Consider the following 21,195-nt stretch of genomic DNA (forward strand, 5'->3'; position numbering starts at 1 on the left):
TAATAGATAAATATACACTATCATTGCAATCAATCTACACTACAGCTCAAAAGTTTGAAGTCAATTTTCACCTGCTTTATAACCATGTGATCGGTCCACACAGGAATAGAATAGAATAGAATAGAATAGCCTTTATTGTCATTGTACAGGGTACAACGAAATTGGAGTGCCACTCCCTTGGTGCAAAAATACAATAATAAATATAAATGTAAAATATAAAAGGTACATTAAAACAAACAATAGTAAGTACAATATATACAGGATAGCACAATATATACAGGATAGCAGCATTAATATAATGACAGTAAGAATAGCAGCATAATAATAATTGACGGTGACAGTATGGTGTAGCTAAGCAGTTTCAATTGTTTTTGTGCTTATTTACTATGGTGATGGCTCTGGGAAAGAAGCTATCCCTGAATCTGTTTGTCCTGGTTTTATGTGACCTGTACCATCGGCCTGATGGTAATAGTTCAAACACTTGATTGCTGGGGTGAGAATGGTCCTTGATGATATTGCCAGCTCTGCTGAGGTACCGAGAGTTTGCAATGACCTCCAGGCTGGGCAGAGAGCAGCCAGTGATCTTCTGGGCTGTGTTGATGACCCTCTGCAGTGCTTTCCTGTCTGCAGCTGAGCACCCTGCATACCATGTTGTTATGCTGTACGTTAGGATGCTCTCTATGGTGGATCTGTAGAATGTCACCAGCAGCCTCTCATCCAGGTTGTTCCTCCTGAGCACTCTCAGAAAGTGGAGACGCTGCTGGGCCTTTTTTACCACCGCAGTGGTATTTGCAGTCCAGGAGAGATCATCAGAGATCTGCACGCCCAGAAACCTCATGGAGTGCACCCTCTCCACACAGCTCCCGTGAATGTACAGTGGGGCCGGGTCTGCTCTGCCCTTCCTGAAGTCGAAGATAAGTTCTTTAGTTTTCGTGGTGTTCAGTTGGAGGTTATTAACTGAACACCACTCAGTCAGTCTGTTGACCTCATCTCTGTAGTCCGACTCATCCCCCCTTGAGATGAGTCCAACCACGGTGGTGTCATCCGCAAACTTTATGATGGTGTTTGAGAGATGGGTAGGGGAGCAGTCGGATGTGTAGAGCGTAAACAGGAGGGGACTCAGAACACATCCTTGTGGAGACCCGGTGCTGAGTGTGATGGTGCTGGACAGGTGGGGGCCGAGTCTGACAGACTGTGGTCTATTTGTCAGGAAGTCCTTAATCCAGAGGCAGATGGGGGTGGAGAGTCCCAGGTGAGACAGTTTCTGGACCAGGATCTCCGGGATGATGTGATTAAATGCTGAGCTGAAGTCCAGGAAGAGCATTCTCACATAGCTTCCTCGGTGCTCCAGGTGACTCAGCGCAGTGTGGAGCGCTATGGTGATAGCGTCCTCGGTGGATCGATTTGTCCTGTAGGCAAATTGGTGGGGGTCCAAAGTGGGAGGCAGACTGGCCCTGATGTGCTGACAGACCAGTCTCTCAAAGCACTTCATCACTACAGGCGTAAGTGCAACAGGCCTGTAGTCATTTGGGCTGTCCACAGCTGTCTTTTTGGCGATGGGGATGATGGTGGAGGTTTTGAGGCAGGGCGGGACGGTGTTTATTGACAAAGAAAGGTTGAAGATTTTAGTGAAGACTCCGGTCAGTTCGTCAGCACATGCTCTGAGAACCTTTCCATGTATTCCATCAGGACCTGCCGCCTTCCTGGGATTCACTGACCTTAGAGCACACCTCACTTGATGCTCCCTAAGTGTTAGTGTGCCGGTGCTGGGGGCGGGTGGAAGTGGTGTGACAGCTGAGGGCCTGGTCGTCTCAAAGCGGGCGAAGAAACGATTTAGATCCTCAGCCAGCGAGGCATCAATCCTAGATGTCGCCTGGTTATTGCTTCTGTAGTTGGTAATGTGATTAATCCCCTGCCACATTTTTCTGGGGTCGTTGTCAGCAAAGTGATCTTCAATCCTCCTCCTATAGGCAGCCTTAGCTTTCCTGATGCCTCTACTCAGGTCTGCCCTGGCCGCCCTATACGCAGCCCTGTCCCCTGACTTGAAGGCAGTGTTGCGGCTTTTTAGGAGGGATTGCACTTCGCTATTCATCCAGGGTTTTTGATTTGGAAACACCCTGACCCTTTTGTTGACGGTGACATTATCAACACAGTTCCTGATGTACGAGAGTACAGTGTCCGTGTACTCCTGGAGGTTGAGGCTGGAGAATAAATCCCATACAGTAGATGAGAAGCAGTCCTGCAGTTGAGAGAGGGCTCCTTCAGGCCAGGTTTTTATTGTCTTTGTCTGGGGCTTTGTTTTTCTCAGCAGGGGGGTGTAGGTGGGGGTGAGGGACATGCAGAGGTGGTCAGATCCAGCCAGGTGGGGGAGGGGTGTCGCTCTGAAAGCATGCCTGATGTTTCAATAGACACAATAGGAGTGATTGTTACTAAAAATGGGCCCATGTATAAGTGTGTAGACATTTCCTAATGCATCATGGGTGATTTAACATAAATGATTCATTAAACAAAAATCTGTGAAAACATTACTGATAACCTTTTTGTAATATTACGGTAAAGTAAATGTAAATTATTAATTAAAAGACGACTGTTTGAACTGACCACAAACCTTTGAGCAGTAGTGTGTGTTGTATGCATGTGTCTGTCTGTATCTGATCAGGATTCTGTCATCAGTGTCAACAAAATACTCATGTTTTTAGCTGTGTCATCAAAATTGAGTTGGAGTGTTTTAACTCTGATGGCAATCTCTCCCTAACAAGTCCACTTTATTGCGTGCTCATTTTCTCCTATTAGTGGCTCACACATATATAATGAGGAAACATGCATTAAGTGGATTTATTTCTCACGCTTATCAGTGGCTCATGGTTGCTTAAGGCCTATGTCTGTACTTGACCACAGAGGCAGAGCATCATTCAATCCTGCCAGCTGCCTATCTTGGGAGCTTTTCAAGGATGACAGACTCCACTTTCTCTGCAGCAAGACAGCTCATAACTTTTTCACAGTGTCTCCCTGTCCTCATACTTCTATATATTCTTCTGTAATAGATAACTATACACTATCATTGCAATCTACACTACAGCTCAAAAGTTTGAAGTCAATTTTCACCTGGTTTATAACCATGTGATCGGTCCACACATCAGTGTCAACAAAACGCTCATTTATTCTTGCTGTGTCTGTCATCAAAAATGGCAATGCCTACCTAACAAGTCCACTTTATTGTGTGCTCATCAATCTACTCTACAGCTCAAAATTTTGAAGTCAGTTAGAAATGTCTTTTTTTCTTAAAAAAACAAGATTTTTCTTTTGTATTTTGTAAATTAGTTGGGAATGCAAATAAATAACATTGCCTAAATCTTGAATTGATCAACAATTATGATTGATGTTTGATAAAATATTAACTGGTGTATGAATTACAACAATAATAGCGAGCGTGCAGATTATATTACCTATCCTCAGTTTATCACATTAAATCTCAGTTTACTAGTGACCCAGTATTTTGACAAATACAGCAGCGCTAACCAACATCATTTTTTCAAGTAATATAAAAATCAATTTTATATTTTACCTTTTTAAACATTCCATTTTTCTTTCTAATGTCATTAAAACAAGTTTGCACATTTGTATAACAGCAGTTGGACCTCCAGATCTTTTAAGCTTTCAGTTTTTTTCTCATTGTCACACATAGATTATTTTTCATCTCTTTCAATAAGAAAGTCAAATCTTCAAACCCTAAAGCAATCTTTGTTTCTTTCAATCATTCCAATATTTTTCATCTCCTGTGATATAATTGCAGTTAACCAGGGCTTAGCTACTCTCATCTACAGTGATTTTGTGGATACCTATTTTTTTCAGAGGTGCAGAGCCTTTTTCTACAAAATTATGATTAAACTGCATTTTTTAAAAGTACCATTAACATTAATGTAGACTGATAAGTAACTCAACATTTAACACAGTGATCAGTAGAGAAGAAAGAAAATAACCCATTTCAAAATTTCTAGTTCAGATCAAAATTATTGTTTTGATTAAGGAAACAGTAAATTTGACCACATTATTGTCCTGATCCTCCAATTTTCCCTTTCCAGTGTGACTAAATAAAATTCAACTTTTTTTAAAATAAAAGCAGATGCACCCAGATATTTCTTACAGTAAGAATCCTCCAACAACCTTTCAAAAGAAACATTTTTTGTCTTTCCTCAATTTTGAGACCAACTGAACCCACAAACCTGAAGCTCCAGACCCCAAACTAACTAAATTTAATGTTTCCTTAATCAGCACAGTAATTTTTAACTCTTTGTGTGTTATGTTTACTCACAGTTTTGATGCTTGCTTCTTCGACTTGATCCACGATTAGCTCTGCACCATCGCTCTGCTGTTTTCTCTCTCCTCATGCTTCTCCTTCATGCGTCCTGTCCTCAGATATAATCCAACCAGCTCCCTCCTTGTTTCCTCCCTGACTTGTATTAGCAAAATTTCCAGTTAAATTCAGAGAAATCCACAAAGGTTTTCCTGCTTCAAAAGCTCTTCCAGTTGCTTGTCTTCTTGTCCTCTAAATGTGCATTTTTGTACATTTGTATTTATTTGACTTCATATTGCCATGACAACATAACACAGAGCATCATGGTAGATTAAAGCAGGGGGTTCTCAGGATGCTTTACTGGAGAGTGTCCTCTGTCCTCTGCAGAAATGCTGGTGTTCCATAGTGTTGTAAAATTATGGTAAATGGTAAATGGCCTGTATTTGTATAGCGCTTTCTAGTCCCTAAGGACCCCAAAGCGCTTTACACAACCTGTCATCCACCCATTCACACACAGGTGATGGCAAGCTACATTGTAGCCACAGCCACCCTGGGGCGCACTGACAGAGGCGAGGCTGCCGGACACTGGTTCCACCGGGCCCTCTGACCACCACCAGTAGGCAACGGGTGAAGTGTCTTGCCCAAGGACACAACGAACGAGACTGTCCAAGCCGGGGATCGAACCGGCAACCTTCTGATTACAAGGCGAACTCCCAACTCTTGAGCCACGATCGATTAAAGATTATGTTCATAATCTTTAATCAGTCACTCACTGATCCTGCAAGAGCAGGAATTTAACTACAAACCCTCATAGTCCCCATCAGTATCATCCATTCTGCTCTGCAGCAATGGTCACAGTGGCTGGTTTAAGTACGTTTGCCCCATAGAAATTCACTGATGTTAAATGAGTCCCTTTGATACATATTTAGTGTTATATCTCCATCTCATCCTGAACATTTTACCAACATGTAAAAGGCACACGTCCACAACAATTTAGAAAAAATTGTCTAATTTGTCCATCTCATCCAAAGCTTACATAACACGGGTATTTTCTTCTTTTTTTTCTTGTTCATTTTAATTGACTGTTTTCTCATGCACAAATCAAAAATGTTGTCAGGTCAATCAAATCTGCAATGTTTTCTTTGATTTCTGATGAACACCTGTCTGTGCTAATTTTTACTGTGTACATTTCATATTGACGTCCCCAAGGACAACATGTGTGTGTGACAACATGTGTGATGGCTCTTAGACATCTATATCCACTTCCAGGTTTTGGTGGCTACTTGTATTAGGGAGTGGCTTGTTTAGAGCAATATTTGTCACCGTGCTTAGTTACTCCACTGAGACTATATATGGACCTCAGCAACCTCAGTTTCTATTGCTCATTCTTCCAGGTCATTTGGGATTATTTGAATTTTATTTGCCTTACACACCCATCCACACACTTCACATATTACAGACATTGACTTTGTTTTTTAAATACATTCATTTTTTCAGTGAGGTGTCCATTTTTGTCTTTCCCTTTCAGCCAGGGGCGTGACATGAATGGTGGATGATGCATGTAATGACAGTCACACATAATTAAGAGTAATCGCTGAACTTAATCACCTGAAATCATCATAAAACTTAGATTTTGTGGCAACAAAGACATTTATTATTTGTATAGTAATTTAAAAATATGTACAGCACCCTCATTTAGTGGAGATATCATCTGAATTTCAGGAGTGGGACCACTCCTTCATGCCCCTTCCATCCTCAGACTAAATGCCCCCCTCTCTCCAATACCCGTTGTGCTCATTTCCATGCCCCACCCTCCCCCCCTTTTTTCCCTCTCTTCTCCTCTTCTCTCTCCCTTCCTTCATTCACCTCTCGTTAGTATATGGGGTTCTGCCCGGCCCGGGAACCGTCGCCAGTCTCCTTCGAGGCCTTCCCCAAACCGCAGCACCAGTTCATACTTCCTCATCCCTCTCCGCTCATCGCTCAGAGGATGTGGTCCCAGCTAGTGAAATGTAATTAAAGGATGAAAGAGAGAGGGATTAGTTAATCCATAATGTTAAAAATTTAGGGGCTTTCACACAGGACAGGTCAACAATTGAATGAATCTATAAAATATATTGAGTCTTTGTATGCTCTAATGAAGCTCTGAGGTGTGCTGGATTTGATCACTGTCAATAGACACAATTCATCTGACTGACGGAGAGAAGGCCAAGACCTCAGGAGGACAGTTCATCATCAATCTTGTTCAGCTTGTTTTAGAACTGAAGATGAAGATGAGAGGTGAAATGTCTTCATGCCCTATGCTGGGAGTGAAACACTTTTACTGACGGTTGGATCTACATCCTGAGTTTGATGCCAAACGCACCATTAAAAGGGAACATGTCTATAGAAGAAGAAGATCTTGTCTTGTCTTGTTAGGAATTTAAATTGTAAATTTCGAGTGTTGGGGCTGTTTGCCTGTCAAACCACAGACCACGAGCATGGAGCAGGAGTCGGGAGCACGTTCACGGAAACCACTTCTTTGAAAACTGTTTCACGATTGTTCACATTTCTCACTGTAAATAAACGCACTGACTCTGATTGGAAAGTCCTGCATTTCGTTACGGTTCTTGCCACGCATCTTGACATAAATAATAAACACTTTGATTTAGAACATGCATTTTGTGTTCACTTGTGTTATCATTGTCTAATGTTTAAATTTGTTTAATGATCTGAAACACTGTAAATACGTAGAAGTTCTGTTCAAAAACTATGAACAGAATCATTCTAACAATGTGAACCAAGATGTCGCTGCAACTGTACTAATGCTCAGTTTGTAAGAACAGACATGATGCCTCATGCTACAAAACAACCCCAAGAGATGCGGTTAATATATTGACCAGTTGGGTAAATTTGTCGACACTGTTCTTCAGAGGATAAAGTGCTGGTGCTGTGTTCCACCACCAGACTTGCACACAATGTTGCAGAGATGTGCCAACCAGGAACGCACAAGAGCCTTAAGGCCATTTCCAGAATTTTTTTTTTAAAGTTAATTGTAATTCTAACAGTCATTTTATTACATGGTGTTTTGGAAATGTAATTAATGATCAAATGATAACTACAACAGCAATAATAATAATGATAATGTTACTAAGAGTTTTATGATTACTGATTATTTACATTTTTAAGACAACCAGACCTTCATCCTTTGTTCTAAATCTGTGTGTAGAACACAAACAGATTCATGTATTAAAATATAGATGAATTTGTCACTGTAAATGAGATATATACTTTGTTGCCTGAAATGTACAGAGTGCCAATGTAGATAAACATGTACAGTGGCAATAAAAAAAAAAAAATATATATATAGATGAATCACTGACTTGTGACGCTATTGTTTCAGTTTCTTTCGTCATATCTCCTCCTGTTTTCCTGCTTTTGTGATGCAGGCGTCTCTCTTACACCATCATCACTTTCTCCACTTCACCTTGAGGTAAACTTGCTTATTTGCAAAGAGAAGTATGGCAGTATATGGATTACCAAACACACAATGGTAAGAACAAAGTTTGCACAGGTTTTCTGTAATTTTGCGTGTGCACTTGTTTTTTGTTTGCACAGGATAACAATGTTTCCATACACATACTGAATGAGGCCCAATGTTTTTGAATGAAAACTGGATCTACTTAGTTCTGCTTGTATTTTCTTCACATGTCTACACTGATATGAATGCACAATTTTAAGAGTTTTACCAGCCATAGAGGGATTGGTGCCACTCCACTTTGGAAGATGAGGACCAATTCAAACTTTTTATATTTTGTGTTTAATATAATTGACAATGACTAGGAAACCTAAAAAAGATGATACAACACATTAACACACAGAGTACATAATAACACAAATAATCATGCTGGCAATGATTGCTGGTATTTGGTCAATTAAAATTCACCAAGAATGCATTTAATGTTTTGTTTCTTTCATTACACTCTCAGTTGACATGTGCTTTTCAAACATTACCTTTAAACTGTTTAATGTAGCGGTCATTCCATCCACTCACCTTTTATCTTTAATAGTTTTTGAGATGTTGGTGAAAAAAGTGTTCATGACAGTGCAGATTTCTGGCATTTTGTGTAAATTTAAACATGTAACAATTCAATTATTCCTAATAATAAAAAAGTGTGAAACTGACGTTAGACTTGTGTTTGGAAATGAACCACCCCATGTTGTGAAGCTTTCTGGATTTTATACTCACTGGTCTATATACTTATTTATTATGTAGGCTATACAGTACATAAAATCAAAATTTGCATGTTTTATGTAACTGAAATGTTTAATCATGTAGATTAAAGAAAATAAGAAAGTTACAAAGTATATTTATATGAAACATGTGTACACTTACTGCATTTGATGTATTTTAACCATATAAAATGCCTATTACGGAATGTAACATCTGAATATGTGTAATTTTGCCACCCTATTTGATTTCCATGCCACCCTAACAAAATTTCTCTAGATTCGCCCCCTTCAGTGTTACAATGTTATATCTTCTGTTCAGTACAGTAAAAAAAATGCCATTTATTGTTGATCACTTATGGATCCACTTATTGTTGCTCAGGGCCTCTGTGAGTTTGGTTTGCATGATCTCCTTAGTTGAGTATAACGGCAGCTCCAAGGTCGAGAAGCACGTGTGAGTCTCAGGATAGTAGAGGTCATAGGAGAGGTCCTCGACTTCTTTAACTTTGACTTGCATCTTGATTTTGTCCATACCAAGAATTAGAGATGGCACGATACCACTTTTTTATGTCCGATACCGATACCGATATCATAAATTTGGATATCTGCCGATACCGATATGAATCCGATATAGTGTGTTTTTTAATCAATAAAACTGTTTTTTTAATATCTTGCTGCATTTTGTATACGTTCATACTCAAGTTTAAATAAACAATAACACTAAAGCTATTCTGTTATACCTGTATGTAAAAATACACTGCACCCAAAATATTTTATAGTTCAGCAACACTGATCAATCTAATAAACTTAAACCTGCTCCATCCTCCCTATTCTGGTATTTTAAAGAGTACTTAGCAGAAATATTAAGCAACCTAACTAATAGGGTTGCAAACTCCCAGCAAAAAAAAAAATAGGGAACCACCCCCACCCTCCACGTCATGATGCTTAATCGATGTAATCAACTTTAATTTGATGCAGGGTGAAAAAAATGCACAGAATTAAATTATTTTTCAAGAATAATTAAATAGATTCAACATCTTTCTTCAACAGAATTGCAGACTGCACAGATGGTATCTTCCCAAAGGAAAAAGTACTATAGCTTACTAGGGTATATTAGACTTAACAGTTACTACATACAGTAATGGACTTCTATACATTTTACATCAGATTAAAACTTTGGGTGTAAGATTCAGATAATTATTTATTAAAAGCTAGACATTTTAAATGAGAATAAGAAAGAAAAGTATGTCTTTGTGCCCCCTTTTCCCTGTTAATGCCCTATCGGCCCCCCTGGCTAAACTTTGCTAGATCCGCTCCTGCACAGTTACCAGCAGTCAGCTACGAGAAAAGGATCCTGGTGTAGAAAGTAATATTAAATAAATTCTAACAACAGCTTATCAAGGTTAAAGGTGCTGCTGTTGTTCCGCCGCTGGTTTCCTCTTTCTGGTGCAAAGTGGGCCAAAAACAAAGAAGAGAGACGGACTCGCGACAGAAAAGCCGATCAGCTGATCGTTAAGCAGTTTCACGATTGAAGTAGCAGCAGGAAGGTGAGGGAGAGAGAGAGAGAGAGGCAGTCGCTCCATATATCGGTTGTTAAGCTTAACATGGGAATGCTTTACAAACATTCAGAGATGAACTTACACACTTGCTTTACTTCTCTCTGGGATAACTTCCTCGGAGATGAAATGCTGGTTTGGTAGCGAGGCTACAAATACACACAGCCGCTCTGTCACGTGAGCACACTGCTCCGACGTGCTACGGTTATGAGCCGAGTTACGCCGTGTCGCAAGTTTTGTGAGGTGTTTTTTTTTATATTTAATGTATCGGATTACATTTTTAATTTCTCACCGATATCCGATCCAGTAATTTACGTCAGTATCGGACCGATACCGATACGTAATATCGGATCGGTCCATCTCTACCAAGAATAGGTACCTGGTCAAATCCTGTCACAAACCCTAGAGGAGGAAAAAAGTCAAACTCAGTGAGGTTTTTTTAATGTGTTAATTTTTGTGCACAACATTTGAAATCAGTCTGTCAACTCAGGCATTAGTGCTCAACCACCTCAGCTGTTGGTCAAATGCTTTTTCCATCAAACTCAGGTCATAAAACCCTAATATTTTACTTTATTAACTCCCTGTGATTCGTTGCTTTGTTGTGACTCTTTGGACATACTGAAGAATAAGACTAGCACTTATTGTTTTATACGTTAACATGAAATACAGTACTTACAAAGGAAAGCTTTCTTCTTGTTTTTAGTCAGTTCATCAAAGACCTCCCAAAACATCTGTATGGTGGGATGGTCTGCGCTGTATTCACCTTCATAATGTGTGTTCTAATCATAGTGAAAGAGGCTGTTAGATATACTAAAGATAATTCATTCACAATAATGGGGTGTGATAAAAGAATTGCAGACAAATTACATCTTTGTGTCACTGACAGCAGTTTACCTGTTTCAGCTTTTCCCAGTCACTGAAGGCTTTGCCCACCATCACTTCTTGCAGCTCCTTTGGCCTGAAGAGTTTCACCAAATCCTGCTCACACACCAGGAAGAAGCCTCTCTTGAACTCCTGAAACACCTTCTCCACTGATGTGTTGAAGGCATGATTCACATAGGCATCCACAAACTCCTTCCTGTTTGGCAGATAAAAGTAGTGATTTAAAAAAACACATCCACACTTTGGTCAAATCATGAACTGTTCTGTTCCATTTTGTTTAAAGAGTGGTTGCTTTATATCTCTGCCACTGATATTTTCCTGTGGTTACTTGCCCAATGGTAATTCATTGTGTAGAAACTTTAAAATCTGTGGTGTACTTCAAGGATATGCATTCGACCTTGCTACTCTTTCTGTTAGATGCTTCCCGTTGGCCACAAAATAGTTTATGTAATAAAGCTTTGTTTCTTTGTAGATGATATGCGGTTATATATTTCTGGAAGCTGACTTTACAGATCAGCTGCATTTGTAGGCTGATCTAGAGTTATTAGATTAGATTAGATCATAATAAGTGATGACTTGTTATTATCTATAGCATCTGTCTGGCTGGACGAAACTATGCTTGCTTTTTTAACATATACTATGAAAAAAAGTTTTCATTGTTCTTGTGTATTTTGCCTTATGACCAACTTTTCAGGATCAAGGTCAATCCCAGCTGATCTGTTGAGGAAAAAAAAATAGATACATACAGATATTACTGTTTTAAAAGCTGCATATCCGAGATCGGATTTTTGAGTAAACGTTATTAACCATGTGTAATGCTCCAGGTGAAAAATATATGTCCCAGCTTTCATCACTTGTGACTCTACTGTACTACTGTACTCTTTCTTCTTCAAACTGTGTTAAGGAAACCTCAGACTGCAGTTATTAGTGATTTACTGACACCAGGTAACCAATGTTTAGTGTAAAATACACATTTTTATTGTTCCAACAAATAACCAATGTTACATATGTTAAACATTTATTATTGGAAATAATTCAACCCCACTAGAATTAAACAAAACACAAAGAATAAAGTGATAAATAATACAGAAGTGCTGTATTGGATTGTATTACATAGTCAGATGTTTATAACAATATAGTAGTTGTAAAGTAATAAATTATCCTGTTCATGTTTGTCTGAGCATAAAAATTTGATTTGGTTCATAAGAATTATAATACAGCAGTAACTTAAATTATTGGATAAATTATGACATATTAAGAAAAGTCAGATAATTCTAAAGTGCCTTATGATGCTGATGTTGTTAAACAGCTGTCTTATGTAGGGATGTTGAATTTGTTTTAAAAAGATAACTCTTACAAAGTCAAGTTGTGCATTTTCTATAGTGATATATTAGTGTAATACACAGTCTAAATTATCCTGAGGTACCACAGGAAAAAAAAGATGAGTTCCCAGAGTAAAAATAAATCCCATCCCTCCTCCTCAGCACAGGCACAGTCCTTTAGAGCTGCATATGATCCACCATCACAGTATGAATTCTGTATCTGCTAGCAGGGCCTCTGTCAGTCTGTCTCGCATGATCTCCTTGGTTGAGTAAAAAGGCAGATCCAGAATAGAGTGACATGTCAGGGCCTCAGGGAAGTGCTGATCACAGGTGCCGCTCTGAATTTGCTTATCCCGAACCTTCATGTGGACCTGGTCCATGCCAAGAATCGGAGCTCGTCTATAACCAGTCAGGAACCCTGAAGAACAGCAGTGGAAGGAAAATCTTATTTTGATTATCTTATTTTCTGTCCATCAACATCACCACGAATTTGAATCTTCACATCTTTTCTATATTTAATTAGTATAACTATGTATTTATACACTTTCTTTTGACATAGCCATGTCACTCAAATAGAAACTGTAACCAGACCTGTATAAATGTTTACAATAACAATTAATGATGAAATTAATGATAGTCAGACAGCTATCAGTGTCAGTATATTGTGAAAAAGCTCATCAATATCCAAAAAATTCTCACAATTTCATAGGAAGATAGCACTGCTCATCATTTTTGGTCATTTGGTTGGCTCACCTAAGATAGCTAATACTAAAAATGTTATCTCATTAAGCAAATAATTAACAACTTTTTAGTAAATTTGAAAACTTTTACATCCATCTTATCATCATCACATCAGAGGAAAAAGTATTTTTGCATATTTGTCACATTTGTCACAAAACACAATTGTTAATTTATAATTTCATTCATTAAGGGAAAAAAATATTCAAGCCTAGCTGGCCCTATGTGAAAAAGCAATTGCCCTCTAAATGTATTAACTGGTGGTAGCATCCTGGCAGCAAGAACTGCATTCAAGTGTTTGTGATAACTGCTAATGAGTCTTTACATAGCTTTGATAAAAACGGAATCAGGGCCCAGTGCAAAAACACATGGCTTTTTTAAATGGCTTCACCAGGCTATGAAGAATCTTTAATTTGACTGAAAGATTGTTATTAAGGTATATTCATCAGATCTGCAATAAGCCAGGTACTGACCTATTCAAATTATAGTAAGAGAGTCACTATGTTGTCATTATACCTGAAATCATCTCTCAGAATTTGAGGTGTTGTATCTCTTTTGCATTTGATGACTAACTCAACCATAAAGCAGCTTTACAGTATATTAATCAGAATAATGCCGCTCTCTAATATATCTTGGCAAAGTGCAGAAAAATGTTTTATGAGATACAGTGAGATTTCAGTAACATATCATAATGGAGGCGTCAGCAAGTACTTACGAAGGAAATCTTTCCTCTGCTCTTCAGTTAGTTCATCAAATACCTCCCAAAACATCTGTATGGTGGGGTGGCGGTCATGATATTTCCCACCATAACTTGTGTTCTGAAAACAGTGAAAATGACTGTTATAACAATAGAGTTTATAAAGTCAGTTATTTATACACTATGTTGCCAAAAGTATTCCCTAACCCATCCAAATCATTGAATTCAGGTATTCCAATCACTTCCATGGACACAGGTGTATTAAATCAAGCACCTAGGCATGTAGACTGCTTCTACAAACATGTGTGAAAGGACGAGTCGCTCTCAGGAACTGACTGAATTCCAGCAAGGTAATGTGATAGGATGCACCAGTGCAACAAGTCCAGTCATGAAATTTCCTTGCTATTAAATATTCCATAGTCAGCTGTTAGTGATATTATAACAAAGTGGAAGTAATTGGAAATGACAGCTAGTCAGCTGATGCTAAGGCTCATAGTGCACTTAAGTCACCAATATCTGTAGTCTGCTATTGTTACAGATCTCCAAACTTCATTGGTTTCCATGGCTGAGCAGCTGCATCCCAGCCTTACATTGCCAAATACAATGCAAAGCGTCAGATGGAGTGATTTAAGCATCTCGCCACTGGACTCTAAAGCAGTGGAGATGTATTCACTGGAGTGACGAATCACACTTCTCTGACTGGCAATCCGATGGATGTGTCAGGGTTTGGTGGTTGCCAGAAGTACTTGTCTGACTGCACTGTGCCAAGTGTAAAGTTTGGTGGAGGGGGGGTTATGTTGTGGGGCTGTTTATCAGGAGTTGGGTTTGCCCCCTTAGTGCCAGTGAAAGGAACTCTTAATGCTTCAGCATACCAAGACAATTTCATGCTTCCAGTTTGGGGATGGCCCCTTTCTGTTCCAACATGGCTGGGCACCAGTGCACAAAACAAGGTCCATAAAGACATGGATGAGTGAGTTTGGTGTAGAAGAACTGGACTAGCCTGCACAGAGTCCTGACCTCAACCTGATAGAACATCTTTGGGATGAATTAGAGCAGCGACTATGAGCCAGGCCTTCTCCTCCAACATCAGTGTCTGACACCACAAATGCACTTCTGGAAGAATAGTCAAAAAATTCCCATAAACACACCTAAACCTTGTGGAAAGCCTTCCCAGAAGAGTTGAAGCAGTTATAGCTGCGAAGGGTAGGCTGCCTATTATATTATACTATCATATAAAAGTCTGGATTAAGACTGAGATGTGACTCAAGTTCATATTTGTGTTAAAGCAGCCGACTGAATGCTTTTGGCAGTATGCAGTACACAGTTATTGTGCTACAGGACAGCTGTGAAACTACAGCCTGTGTCTGTTTGACTCACTGTACCTGTTTAAACTTTTCCCAGTCATACACGTCCTGGCCGACCAGCACTCCCTGCAGCTCCTGTGGTCGAAACAGCCTCACCAAATCCTGGTCACACACCAGGAAGAAGCCTCGCTTGAACTCCTGGAACACACTCTCCACTGATGTGTTGAAGGCATGATTCACACAGGCCTCCACAAACTCCTTCCTGTTTAGTAGGGAAAACTTTAAATCAGCAAAGATTTCACCAAGACAAAGGTGCTACGGATGAACATCACAAACACTTCATGTTTTACATGCTTACTTATTTTGACTTGTCAGTGGCTTTCCAGGAGTTTGAGGATCCAGGTAAACTTTTATCCCATCCCAGATTATCTGTAAATTAGTTATAAATCAGATGAGTTTAGCTGTGAAACCTGAGAATGAGACAGATTACTGATCATCTTCTATAGTAAAACGCATACCCAAAACTCCATGCAGAGGTTATCCACAACATCATCTTCATAGTTTAAGATAGTCTGCAGAATCCTTTAAATAAATTAAAACAAAAAGTTGTATTTAAAGAAGTTCAACCATGTACATTTTACAGCAGTCACAAGTTACTGTAACTTTTGACACACCACAACTTAAAATACGTCCATCCATACATTTTCTTCTGCTTATCTGGGGCCAGGTTGTGGGACCAGTAGCAGCATGTGTTACTGAAATGAAATGGATACTTACCGTCCATCAGTCGGGCTGAACTCCATCATATCCTCCAGTGTCGGCTCTAAATTGAGTAGCTTCTTGAACAGAACCAGTGGGAACTGTAAGTGTATGATACACTGGTTGTACAAGGCCAAGCCACACAGTAGTCCAAACAGGAAGAAGTTTCTCTTGCTCTCCTCTGTTGCCTGCATTGATAAAAGTTCACTTTGGTTCTATTATTGCTTATCGTTAAAATTTCAATCCTTTAACTAATTGTATACAGTTCTTGGGTTCAGTCTTAAAGTCTTACATTGGAGGGAAACCATGCCAGGGTTTTGGAGTCATTGAGCATGAACATCCCAGATTCTTCTGACACCATTTTACAAAACAGGTGGTGAAAAAGGTCTTGTCTGTATACCTGTGTGACCTTTGGGTCCTCATCAAAATGGACCTGAGAAATATAAATATTAGAGATGCTTCTGGTAAGAACAATTGCAGAAGAATGGCTATGCATTTATCATCAGGTGCAAATCAATCAAATATTCACCACAAGTGGCTTCTTGAAGTCGCTGTGAGGAGCAGCTGCCAGCTCTCTGAAGGTGCTTTCGAAAAGTGATGCGCGCTGCAGCTGCAGTTTAAAAAATTCGGGTTTTGACTGGGGAATCCATCCGTGAGGAAAAACAAAAACCATCTGTGGAGGCGCCTGCTGTTCATTCTGCAAGACAAAACAAAGTATCATGATTTTAAAATAAATTCTCTATTTAAATTCCAATTTTGATGTATATAAGGCAGCTGGTGAACCAAGTGAGCTGGACTAGACAACAAAATGTTGGGATCTTTTGCAGCACTGAGGGCAACTGCTGATTTATGATTGTACTCTGTTAGTTTATTTTCTGTTGTGACTCCTTTGTTTGTTATAGATGGTTGTTTTGTCTGTTATATAAAACTGCTGAATAGTGTAGCTTTAAAGTGTGATCACTAATACACACTAATGCAGACTGGAAAATTACAAATTCTGCTATTGTTTTCCTATAACAGAGTGATGAAGTTACCTGAGTGATTGCAGAGTTCATGTCAAAAACCATTTTCTTTGATTTCAGATCCATCACAAATGGGTACTTGCAAAGAATCACAGGCAGATCATCTGCATTCTGGCAAGAAAAAAAGAAAAAAAAGAAACAACCCACATAAACAGTTAGTGAGCTTAACAGTGTGTTAACATGAATAAGTCATTTGGTGGGTTGACAGCCATCTTAGCAGGTTCAAAGTACTTGTTGTCAGCTGACCTCACCTTGAGTTTTGACTTTGCTCGCCAACGTTTGAGATCCTCCGTTAGAAACATCTGGTTAAGCTCAAGGCAAAAAGTTGTTTCTGGGATTTTCTTCTTTATCTCATTGGTCTTAAAACAAGAAGTGGTAGTATATGTTATACTGGCTGTGTGAAAATCCAACTTTTTTTGTTGAAAAGCTGAGCAGTAATACATGTAATTAAATTTTGATCATTTCTGATACTGATGTGGTACATATGCTGGAGGATTAGCAGTATGTTTCTAGCTTGAGAGTTGCAAGAAGCAGACTTAAAGATCGGGATCCACGAGAGGGCCGTCTTCCACACCTGAACATATCTGATCATGTCGGAGGGTGACAGTGAGGACCACCATTCCCCTGAGGATGACAAAGTTACAGTCAGCTCTTCACTGGCTGATATCATGGATAAGAAGTCTAGCGTGTTCGTTAGAATAAAATGCTATCATTTAATATATTGATGCATTTAAACAGTATAGATTAATCCAATAAATACACTTTAATAGACGTGCTGAAGATTTTAAAGTTGTTAAAGTCTACCTAAATATATGCCTGAACAACAGACTTTAAAATTGTTTTAAAAACAATTAAATTATATTAAATAATAATTGATTTGTGACATAATTATGACCTCTAAATCGCAAAGCTTCAGCAAGGTTTTGGACTCATTCCTCAGATTTGTTAAATTAGTTGTTAGTTTAGTGTTTTTTGCATAGGTGAGATTGTGTTATGAGAAGTGCATTAACTGCTTTGAGAACTGTTGGAGTTGGAGAGAATGATGTTCCTGATGTGAGAACTGCACTAAAGGAAAAAAGAAAAAAACACTGTGAAGTCGGGACAGCCAGTAAGCAAAATAGTGGGTGTCACCGTACCTAAAATCTGGACGCTTTCATCGGGGAGTCGTTGCATGGTAGCAGCAATCATGTTATCGATAGAGTGTTCTGTCACGTTGTTCTTTGTGCCACTGCCTGACTCGTTATCAGCGCCCTATGAACAAAGCAAAGGCTCATGTTTGGTTTAGAGACATGACCTCACAAGTAGATATAACTAGTGCAGTAAGGATACCTGTGGGAGGTGTAAACATGGCTTTATGTTTACACTTCCCACAGGTATCCTTCCTGCACTGTATGCATTTGTGCTGGTACCTCATTAGGTGTGCATGTTGCAAATGAAGTGTTTCCTCCTGCATAGATGTTAGAAATGTCTAGAATAAAAACAGATGAGAAATTATCTACCTAAGAGTCAACAGTACTGTATGGGATGGTTTTTCAGTTCCAGAAAGAAATATAAGATATAGCGACATGCTCTTACAGTGGGCTTAATTTGTGACATTTAGGCAGTAAACCTTTTTGTTGTTAACTGTGGTTAACTTGGTTATTTGGATCAAATTCAGGTCCAGTTTTATTTGCGTAATATATTTTTTCATCAGTACTTTAAAAACATACAGCAGAAAACCTAAAACCTTCCGTGAGTCCGTGACAATTATTTTTAGATTATTTTAAGTTTTCCAGTATTTGATGCATTGCCAAACATTTTGTCTATGATTACATTCAAGGCCTTATAGTCAGAATTACTAATTATTTTTAACTAAAGGTATACCCAATTATCTATTGAGCTATTGGCTCATCTGTGTTACACCTGCAGCATTTGCAAAGCCCAACAGTGCAGCTCCTCACTGGTTTCAGAAGACTCAGTACCTCTGAGTAGCACTTTTTATTGCTGCATAGTGAATATATGTGTGTGTCATTGTCAGGTTTATAACCTCTATCTATACAGCTGGATGTGACACACCTTAATTATTACTAATAATAATAAAATTATTTTATTGTTACTGTTATTTTTGTGTAATTGTAAATTGAATCGACTCTTCTGTTCAGATAAATGTATTTACCATGTGGCAGTTGCACAGGTAGTGGCACGAATGCCTGAGTCTCTTCTCCACGTCCCAGCTGCCCTTGTTCATTACACCCAAACGAGTACACCTTCTTGGATTCTGTCAGTACCAGTGTGTGATAGCTGATTGAGAAAAGAGAGCACAAAGAGAAAAGTCCACAATGTAAAACATGCTTTTTCAAAGGTTTTAAACATCTATGTTGTTGGTGGACCTCAGTATGATCACTCTGAAGATAGAAGACAGAAGTTGAAGTTTCCTGTTCGCTCAGCAGTAAACACTTTTCTTTTTCAATTATTTATGATATAATTATAATTAAATGTTACCTCCCACATGCAACCTTTGTGACCTTTGCCCCCCAGAGCTCTGCAACAAGACGAGGACGCTGTTCATTTTGTAACGAGTTGTGGCCAAGCTGTCCATATTGACCAGAGCCAAATGTAAACACTGCACCGTCCTGAGAACCAGACAACAGTCCATATTAATTTTTGCCATGTACATATAGTTATCTTAGGAGTTTGTGGAAAAGCAATCAGAAGCCAAAGAATAAGAAACAAAAAGGCGCTTTCATAATTAATGCAAAATGAACAATGATAGTATGAAATTACTGGAATTTCTTCTTTTAAAAAAACAGACAAATAAAAGAAACCTCAATATAAATAACTGGAGTCAACTTTAAAAAAAAGACACAGATCGAGTGTATATCAAATATCATGCATTCATCTATTATTTCCTCCTGTAAAGCAACCTTAAAATTAAAGTTTGAAGTAATTTGAAAGATGCGCAAAGAAAACAAAAAACAAAGATTATGGCAATAAACAAGGAAACAACGACAAAGACCACAACTGTAATACTGAGTTCAACACTTCACACAACAAAATACATTTTCTGACATCTATCAATGTTTTAATCACAGCTCATTTAAAACATATTCAGCATTTACTTGTTTGGCTGCTTGTTCTGGTGGTATAATTTTATGTGAGCCTGTTAACTGTTGTTGACTCACCTTTGTCAGAGCGGCAGTGTGGTCCTTTCCACAGGAAATGGAAACAGTTTTCTTCATGTTTAGGTAATGAACCAGAGTCGGTGTATGTCTGTCTATGAGAAAAACAAAATACTGAATATTGCATGTATATTTTGATACCTGCACCTTGAGTACATATACTGTACATCAGATTCCTTCTGGGAACCACACTTCAGTGCGATATTGACAGATATTGAGAGTGAGAGATTTAAACTTTCATTGTAGTACCTTGTGTGTCACCCAGTCCAAGCTGTCCACAGTCATTTCTGCCCCAGCTAAACACTCCTCCAGAGACAGAGAGGGCGAAGCTCTGCTCTCCACCTGCAGCGACCTGGACCACTGGGATCGCTGACAAAGATCTGACATGCTGGGGTGAATTCACGTATGGCTCGTTTGTGCCCAGACCCAGCTGCCCCCTGGAGTCCTGGCCCCAAGTATACAACTGACCATCTGCGAGGAAAATCAACATAATACTTTTCTATCATATTAAACCCCTAAATCCACTAAACCTGTGAAAAGGATTCATTTTCATTCAGGTTCACAAGCCAGTTATTGCTTACTACACACTTCACGCTACCTTTTGTCAGAACGACTGTATGCTGGCTCCCACAAGTCACCTGAGACACCTGTTTGTTGCGCAATGCTTCTGGTGTGCTGACAGAACACATACAAGAAGTGATCAAACTCTTCTGTGATTACAACGGCAGGTTATTGTGAATTTAACTGGAAACTGAAGGACGATCCCTTAAAAACTGAAGCTGCAAATCTTTGACCTCACCTGGGACTGAAAGGAGGGCGAGCTTGATCCACACAAAAAACGATGCCACTTTCAGACAGAATCCTCACCACATCTTCACCACAACTCACAGCCTCAATCTTCTCTTCGCATTTCACAATCTCTGCAGATTTACAAGCCACACACAGAGCAGGTCATAGTGGATCAACAGAGGCAGAGAAGTGAAATTGAGACAGAGACATAAGGCTGATACTCACTCTGTTTCCCTCTCACTCTTCCCTCATCTTGGCTCTCAACTGTGTGAATGATGTAAGCATCCCCATTTCTTTTAATGAAGGCAAGCAGTCTGTGACCTGCTGAAAGATCTGTGACTTGAAAACTGAGGTTTAAACAGCGTACTCCATCAGCAGTTGAAATATTTGAGGGTCTTTTCAAGCGAAAGCCCTGCTGCCAGTCCTCTCCCCATGAAAACATGATGCTATAATGACTCTGCAGTACAA

General features: G+C 39.1%; 1 protein-coding gene across 1 annotated transcript; it reads right to left on the reverse strand.

The window, feature by feature from the left end:
- Nucleotides 1-11,932: 11,932 nt before the first annotated feature.
- LOC116330526 (probable E3 ubiquitin-protein ligase HERC3) lies at nucleotides 11,933-21,195 on the reverse strand. Its single transcript, XM_031752871.2, has 20 exons — nucleotides 20,953-21,195; nucleotides 20,738-20,858; nucleotides 20,537-20,613; nucleotides 20,188-20,409; nucleotides 19,942-20,033; nucleotides 19,262-19,392; nucleotides 18,936-19,060; nucleotides 18,190-18,248; nucleotides 17,917-18,031; nucleotides 17,355-17,404; nucleotides 17,032-17,139; nucleotides 16,793-16,891; nucleotides 16,288-16,455; nucleotides 16,051-16,191; nucleotides 15,777-15,946; nucleotides 15,518-15,581; nucleotides 15,358-15,428; nucleotides 15,078-15,261; nucleotides 13,714-13,816; nucleotides 11,933-12,678 (listed from the first exon to the last, which is right to left on the reverse strand). The coding sequence occupies exons 1-20, from the start codon at nucleotides 21,167-21,169 to the stop codon at nucleotides 12,461-12,463; spliced, it is 2,535 nt and encodes an 844-aa protein (XP_031608731.2). The 5' UTR covers nucleotides 21,170-21,195; the 3' UTR covers nucleotides 11,933-12,460.

The sequence above is a fragment of the Oreochromis aureus genome, linkage group 7 (assembly GCF_013358895.1).
Source record: "Oreochromis aureus strain Israel breed Guangdong linkage group 7, ZZ_aureus, whole genome shotgun sequence".
NCBI classification, from domain to species: Eukaryota; Metazoa; Chordata; class Actinopteri; order Cichliformes; family Cichlidae; genus Oreochromis; species Oreochromis aureus.